The 10,181-nt window shown below is 34.1% G+C and overlaps 2 protein-coding genes across 2 annotated transcripts; both read right to left on the reverse strand.

The window, feature by feature from the left end:
* Positions 1-2: 2 nt before the first annotated feature.
* Positions 3-468, reverse strand: RHIMIDRAFT_264374 (uncharacterized protein). The gene has a single exon (XM_023611743.1). It carries the CDS (start codon positions 398-400, stop codon positions 176-178), a length of 225 nt encoding a protein of 74 aa, XP_023462905.1. The 5' UTR covers positions 401-468; the 3' UTR covers positions 3-175.
* Positions 469-7,372: 6,904 nt separating this feature from the next.
* RHIMIDRAFT_300353 (uncharacterized protein) lies at positions 7,373-7,808 on the reverse strand (the record flags this gene model as incomplete). Its single annotated transcript, XM_023614347.1, has 1 exon — positions 7,373-7,808. One exon carries the CDS (start codon positions 7,806-7,808, stop codon positions 7,503-7,505), a length of 306 nt encoding a protein of 101 aa, XP_023462906.1. The 3' UTR covers positions 7,373-7,502.
* Between the last annotated feature and the right edge of the window lie 2,373 nt (positions 7,809-10,181).

Consider the following 10,181-nt stretch of genomic DNA (forward strand, 5'->3'; position numbering starts at 1 on the left):
AAGTGGTCCTAAAAAAAAAAGAGAGAAGAAAAAACGTCAGCAAAACCGCTATAGCCCAATAAAAAGAAGCCCGTGATTGCTGCTAGTGGTGTTCATCCAGGTTGATCAAATCCATAGAATGAAGTTTTCTCTTAGCCCTACCAGTCAAGACACTAGGCCATAGACTGAGACTTAACTATGATTTGCTAATTATTTTTATCCCTACAGCATCAGCCAACTGTCTGGAGTAATTAGCAAACCGGCCACTAGCCATACTCGCAGATAACCAGCTACTAGTCACTATAAAGTACTCCTTCAAGAATCGTTCGTCAGTGGCAAAGACTTCAGAGGTCATCCATACAGAGATGTGCAGAACCTTATAGAAGGGCGTTTGCGAAGTTATCATTGACCATACAGTCATTATCCTGTGGTGAGTAAGTTTAAAAAACTTACATTAACCAAAAAGGGTCTTGAAAGCCATGAGCATTTAAGGGAGAATAAAAAGTATAAAGAAAGAAAAAGAAAAAAGAATGTATTTTTATATTTTTTTGTCTACCAGCTCACATGGCAATAAGTTTACCCCCGTAGTTACCCTTAACACGTTTATCATTTTCTATCTATCTACACATTCTTTAGTAGTACAATCAATTACAGAGAAGCCATCTCCTACATATAAAAGGATACTAAGGAGTAAGAGATACAATAAAACACGTCCATCGTTTTTGTTGTATTCATACTTAGTGGATCAACTATTAACCACATATGAAACAATAACTGGCAATTATTCAATTTCAGCTTGTTACTTTGAAACAACTGTGCGAATCATTATTTAAGCTAATTATCAGAAACTGCATTTTAAGGCACGCGTATCCAATAACTCTGATCCATTATTGTTATTAGGAATCATCGCCTTATCAAAGGCACCCGATTCGTCCTAACTCTCTCATTGCCTCAATTGTCATTCATAAGCCTCTATGAAAAGCTTTACGATCTCAGTTGAAGAGTGTCTCACATTTAGTATAAATACTCGTCTTTAATAAAGTCAATTGATATATATCTTTTTAGTCTGGTTAAATTCTAGTCTTTATTCTTTTAATTGATACTTTGTATTCAATAGTCTTAAAATACAGACATTCTTCTCTTTGCTTACATATTTGAACTCTTTTTCCCTTTTCTTGTATAGAAAATATACTTGAAACTATTTTCTATTTTGAAGAATGTACTCTAGTGTATATTTATTTCTAAAAACATCCTATTAGTCTGTAAAGGAGAATTCATTTGGTTAATAATACTTTAACGAAGAAAACGTTTAAATGAAAATGCTGGCCTTTAAGGGATAATTCATATGTTGCTGGATGCAAAAAATAAAGGTGTATTTACAATGTCAAAGATAAAAATGTGTGATCTAGTTCACGTTTACGAATTATAGCTATTTATTTTTACGCTTTCTTATATCTTCCATACTAAGCATGTATCGACCTTATCATCATGAATTTGCATTACTTAGGTTAAGGAAGGTAAGTATAGACTGCGCCTATTTCTGCCATTATTCAACAAAGGTCTTTTTTATTTCATTACAGTATTAGATGGTCCTCAGGAAAGCTGAAAAGAGTCTATCAAATTGAAGCAAAAGCCACGCGAAGCAATAAAAGTCCTGTTATGTAACAAATAAACTAAAAAAAATTATATATTGTTCTTGTTATCTTTAATTTATGAATTCCTTTTCCAGAATAAGTTGAAATTAAATAATCATTGCTTAAATAATTGCCGTAACCTTTTTTTTATTTGCTAAATGTAGTAAAGTATAATTCTCAAGGGCTCTGGCTGTAATTGAGGTATTGTTTGATGGTCTTAAGACCAAACAGATATCAAAGGAGAAAAAAACTAAAAGAAAGTCATTATTATTTTTTATGAGAACACTGAATAGCTCTTCATTGACAGAGTAACAGCATAAAATTAATTTACTCATCAATTTTTTGTTGTTGTTGCTCTATTGCTTTTTATTTTACGACTATGCTCGTAGAGGATCATTTAAAATTGTTGAATACTATTGAGTGAGATATCACATCTATATCTCCACCAATCATATAGTTGCATAAAGAAAGAGAATTACACACCATCTTGTAAGTATATTATGCATTCATGTATATCTTTTAAAAAATATCATAGGAGTATCTTTGTTTTATATTTGTCATTTCAGGAACTACTGCGATTTTATTTACAGTATAATCACGACAAGCTAATCAAATATATCAGATATAATTCCCTTCTCACTGGTTTCGGTAGAGTATTGATACGTCACTTAGAGAATTAATTGTCACAATATAACTCACATTGTAACGTATTTTCTTTTTTTACTTGTTCTTTGGTCAACCATGTATATTCCTCATTTTATGGCATGGAGGTCTTAGTGCCTAAATAGAGAGGGGAACGCGTCTGGCTCTAAATTGATGACGCGGCCTGTGAAGCCATTTGATTATTTGTTTAGTTATTTTCACGATCCTTTTTTTTCCTTTTTCCTTTTCTTTTACAATAATCCAATAATCCAATAATCCAATAACCCAGTAATTCAGTAATCCAAAGAAAAAAAAAAGTTGGGGGATGGTAAGTGATAAGCTAAAGTTTGTCAAGAATTTGCTTTAACTGAAACATTTTGCACTTGTATGATAGGGACAATCAACAGTTCAACAAATAGCTCAGCACCCATCCCACCACGCAGCTCAACTCGCAGCTCAACTCACAGCTACATAACCATTTTCTCTTCCTCTAGCTAAGCATATAAACCCATAGCACACATACTTACTCCTCTTTTTTTCATAGGCTCTCAAGACTGGATGGCTGAAATTTTCTGAGAGAATTCGAGGGCCTGAGTGGGCTCATTCATTGTAAGGCTAAGTGAGGTTGAGATTTCTGGGAATGGAAAAGACGCTACCTCCTCGTGGTCATTCCTGGACAGTACATCTTTTTGTACTGACGAAGCGCGTCTTATTAGTTCAGTATTATGATTATTATTAAATAAAGATCTTGTTGTTTGCCCCATTATTGACTTTTATTGACTTTGGTCAAGAAAAAGGATGTTTGTTGTAAAGATAAAGCGTTGTCCTTTTTATAACCCCATATTTAATAATACGCATAGGATTGCTATTCATCCTATGAATCGTATATTTCAACAAAGGGCGGCTGTATTCTATAAAGCGTGCAATATATGCTGATATACACACGTAACGCAAAAAAAAGTAAAAATATACAAAGAGGGCCATTTTTACTTTCTGTAATATAACATATATCTTTTAGAAGAGAGTAAAATAAAAGAGAGCAATGATATTTGGCACTTGTAGTGTTGGTTTGATCCATCTCTTGTGATCTTGGGTTGACGATGCATGCATGCATGAAGATGGCCTGATCTCTGAGAAAGGCACATAAAGTGGTTATTTTATGAATAAAGCGGCTGTATTTTAACCAGTGAGTAGGGCGTAGCTGTTACTTTCCTTATTATTGGCTGATTTATCCTCACCCCCTTATGGCGCTAATCTCAACTTTTTGAGTAATCACAACAATAAACCTATTGTCGATGTTCACTTCAATAATTGTAACTATGATGCTCTAATCGTATATTGGTTATCATGAGCCATGGTGACATATAGAGTGAAGCCTCAAGGAAAGTTAGCGCATTTGCGGAGTCTGTTTCTGTCGATCATGTAAGTAAGGCGAACAAAGGACCTTAAGTGTTCCTAAAAAGTACCATTATGCTACTTTAAACGCCGACCTACTCTATGAACCGACCGGTCATGCGTCACACGCACGCCTATAAATGTTGTCAGTGCCATTTGTTTATGCTATTTATTACCAAAGCTGTCACTTTATTGTCTTTCTTTCCTTCTTTTTCGTTCTTTCCACTTCTTTATGTACCCTTTCCCATCACTGGAGGCAACAACCTTGACAATGTCAGCAAGCGCAATTCAATTAATGCAAGGTCAGTCATTGCTAGATTCCGACAATGTTACCTTTGAGGCAAATATCATTCCATTTATTCTTACCTTTAACAGTAGTTTATTTTATCTGTAGTGAGTAAGTAGAGCCTATATTTGAAAGCAGTATTTGTCCCTTTTTTTTTTTTAACCAAACCTTTACTTTGCAATTAAGGAACAAGAAGCAAGCTTTACTTGAGCTTGTCAACTATTTACTATTCAGAATAACTCAATATCAAGATAATAGCGTAAGAAGATACGTAGACGGCATATTCTCAGAGACATCCAGGTTATTTGTTTATTTATTTATATTTGTATTTATATTTTTATTTTTTACAGGCGACCAGTGAAGATTCTGAATGATAGGTTATGGTTAGGTCAGACGCCTCATCATGTCAATTGAAAAATGTATAAAGAGCAACAGAGGTCCACTGAAAGAGATAGTAGGCTCTTACCAGTAGTTAAGCCAGCCTAAACAAGTCTTATTTAGCTACATCCAGAGGTAAACAGCAAGATTTGGCAAATAATATGTGAGATAAAGAAGAGGCGCTTGCTCATTTATTGCTTTAGATTATATGGAGATACGCGCAATCTCAGAAACAAAACTGTCGATGCCAACGGTTTGAAATGAATGTAAGTGGATAGAGAAAAAAAATGATAATGAGGAGGTGTTATTGATGTTGGTTGATCCAAAGTTCATGAGGATTCGCAAGTGTAGGTTGACGATCTGCAAGTTATAAGGAACCAGACATTGGGATAAAGCAGTATAAAGTTAAAATTGTATCTGCGTTCATATCATGTTTTATAAAGATAGTACGACCTCTACAATGATGATTGCAAGAACGAATATACTTTGGGATGATATAGCTTTTATTTCAAGCACAAATAAGAAGGGATGGGTATGTTTACGTTTACACTGCGGTGTGTTTAGAAATAGCATGGCATGCACGATAAAGATGGACTTGTGAGTGGATCAGTAGAGGACCAAGTGAATATCCTAGGATAGTACAGGTAAAACAAGTTATTAGAGAAGAAAGAAAGAAACTAATTAGTTTGGATGATGGTTCACCATTTACAGATTCTGGTGTTGTGATCAGTTTAAAGGTAAGCATTTGGACAAACTCACTATAAATCATCTTTACTTATGACAATGCTACATTGTAGCTGTGATAAAAGAGTAGAGTGTTAGCTTGGGAGAATAGAAATACATAGTTGACAACTCAAAAACCAAAAGGAAGGCTTTACTTGACTGTGGAGTGTTTTTTTTATTGCTCAATATCAGATCACATTCAACATAGATGGAGTGTAAACAGCCGCCAAAGTGGGAAATATGATTTGTTGAAGGGGGTACAGTTGGTTCATATAAAAAAGGATCGTCTGTACAAGGTCACATGAAAGGAAGCAAGAGTGCAACAAGGATGAGATAAAAAGACAGTAGATCAACAAGTTCTCACTAGTAGCGCTCAAGGCAGGCTTGGCAAGGCTCTTACCTGATAATATTCAGCAAAAGAGAGAAATTGGCGCTTTCTCAACTGAAAGGACGATATCCAGACAACACAGATACTCATTTATTGGACCAGTGTGATGTTTTGTATTTGAAAATTAATCAGAAGAAAGAGATTTGAGTCAACGAGACCGAACAATAGTTCAAAAGATTGATTGTTTTATTTATGAGAAAGATTGGAAGGCTATTTATACTAGTTGAGGTTCCTGAGTGTAGATTAAGAGATGGTTACGACCGAAATGTGATTTGACATGTATAAGGAAAACTTTTATATTGAATGAGGATGAGATGATTCGTTTAACTGAACTAAAACCTCATCAATGGTTATTGTGCAGATTGGTAACCTATCGGATTCAGGTACAATTGTTTATAATTCATTTCTAAAGGTTTAAACGGCTTGAGGTAGTACTTTAAGTATGTCGAAACATGACAATCAGGATGTTTGTAAAGAAGAGTATGAGCGTATATATGACGAGGATATTGACTCTCAAGTTAAGATGAATTCAAACTCAAAAACTACATAAGTGTAATAAAGGCGGCTGTAAATGATATTGATCTTGATTTGGGGTTGAAGATACCTATAGATGGATTGGATTGGATTGAGTTTGCAGTTGGGGCTCATAGGTAATAGGTATGTATGGGTATATAGGTGAATATGTAGGCGTATGTATGTATGAATGGATAGATATATAGGTGTGTGTATAGGTATATATATGAGTGGATATATTGGGTTTATTTGCACTTGAAACTCATATATGCTAAGTATGGATTACCTTGGAAACTCTGGATATAAGAAAAGATATGCTTAGGAAATGTAGGTAATAAATGATATGAGAAGATGCTTAGACTTTATATGCTGATCATATGCGAGCAAGATAAAGCAAAGTATGGATGGATCAAATGGATCAGAGTAAAGGAAGAAGAAAGCGAATTTACTTTGCATAGAGGGTTGCCACAAATTATCAATAGGCGAGACCAAGGATACGATGTCAATAGTGACCGCTTTAAGATAAAAGATGTCGATACCCACACGATACCGTGTGTTTGGGATAATGGAAATATGTAGGGTAGAATAAGAAAAAGACAGAAGTACTGTTAGAACTGTGTGTATCCTTTTATAGAAAAAGATATAACAAAAATATGATGATATGAAAATCGTCCTCTATTTATACTTTTTCTTCAACAGGTAAACCTGGTTATCCTGGAACAATTAATAATCCTTTTTCATAGATAGTGCTAACGATCAATTCGCCTAAAGTATCTTCCTGTTTGCTCCTGATCTTATTGGATCATTAAATGTACCTGCCTTACTGGATCAGATATAAAAGTTTTCCAAATGGAGATAACAATAGCAATTAGGGTCCAACGTTAACTGCATTTGGCCCTGAGCAATGCAATTGGATCTGAGTCAAATCACACCATAACTTAGCAACGGTTGTCAAGCAAATATTATTTATCCAGTGTGCAGTAACAGGTAATATGCTCTTATTGGCTACATCAGTTATTATGTGCCAAAGAAGTGTACAATTGAATACAATAAAATCTAATCAAGGCTATGCGGCCCTGAATTGGGATTAATGCATTGAATCTCAGGTTATGCTTAACATGACTCTAATTGCTCTATGTGTTTTGAACGGATGGTTCAAAAGTAAAATCAATTAAAATATAAAGGGAAGCGATATAAATTAAAATCCTTCTTTATTAGAGAACTTAATTTATACCGAAAGAGGATCCGGTTTATGGAAGTCTTGAGAGTATTCCTATCTATACTATTTCAAAGTAGATGAGCGCTGATATAATAATTAGATGACTCGCCTAAAGAATAACCAATGATGAAGATATAAGCCTGTCGAGGTTCTAATTCATGCAGGCCATGTAAGACAAGGAAAGTTCATTGTTCTGTCATCATTACCGTCATAACTATATTTAGATCGGTTCACAGGATTTACGAGAATTTAGTTTACTTATTGGCTAATCTAACTTCTTGGTAAAAGGTGATAATCTTGGATAAGAGCATCATCATCTTTATACACTGCTATACTTTAGTTTATTCAGTCATTAATATAGTCAATGCTTATAGAAGTGTGTTCCTTCACAACACTATATTTATTGCTATAATCCTTAAGTATCCGCAACAGTGTCCATTTTCCTCCATCGTATTTGTATGTGTCTTTAGCGAACTTCTTGAGTCTGTTCCTGAGTACAGTCTTGGAAGTGGTTTCCAAATCGTCAAAGATTTCTTCTGGGAGGACTTGGAGGTCAATGAATTCGTCTCTGATCTCCTGTTCTTTGGGTCGCTTGCTGAAATCGAGAAGTTCTTGAATTTGTTCTGTAGTGAATTCATTTATATTTTCCATAGTTGATCCACGGTGCGCGGCTTTGAAAGATATAAAGGATAATAGAAGCTTAAAAAATTTTTTTATATAATAAATCTGAGAATAAAAGCGCGGCTAGAAAGCCTTTAACCACATCCGAAGTCGGAGTGAAGCCAACGGCAATTGTGTTTGTGGTATTTGGACTAATAAATGGCACATCAATAAGCCATTACACATAAAGAACAATTAAATAACCGAATTAAAATCAAGATAGATTATATCTATTTATAAATTGGGAACTCTCGCCTACGTGTGAATATTTATCACTGTGACAGTTATAAGTCTAAGAAAAATTTATTATTTAGACAACAGCTCGTCATACATCGCTATTGTCCTGTCAACATCACCCCAAATATTGGTAATCATCATAGCTGAGATAACTTTATCCGATCATTAGAAAAAGTATAAATAGACCTCCGTATTTCATTCAATAAAGGACAACTTACTTTTAGTCTCGTTAATCATTTTGTCTATTTTACCCAAATACTTCAGTGTTAGGCACGACACACAATTGAACGCCAGTGCTTGTCGTGTTTACATAGATCACACATCTCTTAATTCTCTATTTATTCATTCTCAGCTAATAGACGACGTCAGACATTTACAGTCGTCATCCCTCATATATATTCAGGTTGCACCCTCATTTATTAGTTCCTCTCTCAGACTTATAATAAAAATAGTAACTGTTAGCTATTGACTCTTCACTGTTTTACAACTATATAAGCATAAATATCACAGTGCTCTTGTAGTACAGATCAATGGTCCCTCATTCGACAATCACTGTCAGATCAGGTTCACTTTAGTCTAGTGGCCCTTCCCATAATTCTTGGATGATTATAAATAGATGTGCGCTCAAGCCAATTATCGTTATTGTGTGTAGATGTTAAAAAATATAAATATCATTGTTTTATTCATCGTAAATAAAGATATCATATATTTCAGTCTCTGAAGTATTTGGGTAAATAGACAAAATGATTAACGAGACTAAAAGTAAGTTGTCCTTTATTGAATGAAATACGGAGGTCTATTTATACTTTTCCTAATGATCGGATAAAGTTATCTCAGCTATGATGATTACCAATATTTGGGGTGATGCTGACGGGACAATAGCGATGTATGACGAGCTGTTGTCTAAATAATAAATTTTTCTTAGACTCATAATTGTCACAATGATAAATATTCACACGTAGGCGAGAGTCCCCAATTTATAAATAGATATCATCTATCTTGATTCTAATTGGATTACTTCATTATTATTTATGTGTAATAGCTTATTGGTATGCCATTTATTAGTCCAAATACCACAGTCTCACTGGCTTATTGTCCTTTTCTATTCTCTTCTCATCTTATTAGTTTTTGTCTCTTACCTTTGTACTTGGCAAAACACTGAGGATGTGATTGACTAACGGTTCCTGAATTCATAAAGGAAACTTTTAATTCGTTCCTGACACTGATCTTATTGTTCATTTCATGATCTGGGTTATGTTACTGCTTTTACCATGAGAAGGATCATCTTTTAAAGAAGTATATTCTTTTATATAAAGAAGTAATGATTCATATTTACTTTGACTTATCACTAAAAGCGTGTACACGTAATCTTATCATGTATGAATTCACTCTATTCATACTGATTACAATTGTTTATCTCAGTATCAGTCCTTAAGCAGACATCTTCTACGACACGTGCTTTATTTACGCTTAACCGCCGCTCTCAGTCTATTCTCTTTGTGATAGGGTGACTCTCTCAACAGATAAAACAAACAAGAGAATACTTTGAAATGCTTTATTAGGAGAAAGTTAGACGAAGAACAAATTACATGGAATAAAGGACTCTATTTATACTTTTTGAGATACACGACTTTTGGGGAGATCTTCTATTGAGTTAATACTGCCCATTGGTTAATTCACAATATCTAGATGATGACTAAACTATGGATGCTGATAATGACGTGATCTCACGTAGAAATGTATTATCTAACATCTTATTTAATAAGAAAGTACATTGTTAATTCAGTCGACACATCATCATGTGCATGACCAGTTGTTAAAGATAGATATGAAACCTAGGCAGTGAGGAGAGATACTGATCCGAGGAACCTTTACAAGTCTTTTTGTAGAATAAAATAGTATGAAGGTTTATATTATCATAAATGAAGAAAAGTTCTATTATAAAGTCTGTAGATCATTAGGTTCTCTTTATATCTCAATGCAACTTAATGTCAATCCTTGGATTTATTCAAGCTAGGACTTCTAATACAATTGATTCATATAAAGAGTATTTATTCCTTATTGTTGAATACGAAGTATCAATTAAAGAGAATAAAGACTAGAATTAACCAGACTAAAAAGATATAT

Source organism: Rhizopus microsporus (genome assembly GCF_002708625.1).
Source record: "Rhizopus microsporus ATCC 52813 unplaced genomic scaffold scaffold_19, whole genome shotgun sequence".
Taxonomy (NCBI): Eukaryota; Fungi; Mucoromycota; class Mucoromycetes; order Mucorales; family Rhizopodaceae; genus Rhizopus; species Rhizopus microsporus.

What these genes read in the sequence shown, in the direction of transcription:
- RHIMIDRAFT_264374 (XM_023611743.1), bottom strand. Translation starts at nt 400, where the DNA reads ATGACTGTATGGTCAATGATAACTTCGCAAACGCCCTTCTATAAGGTT.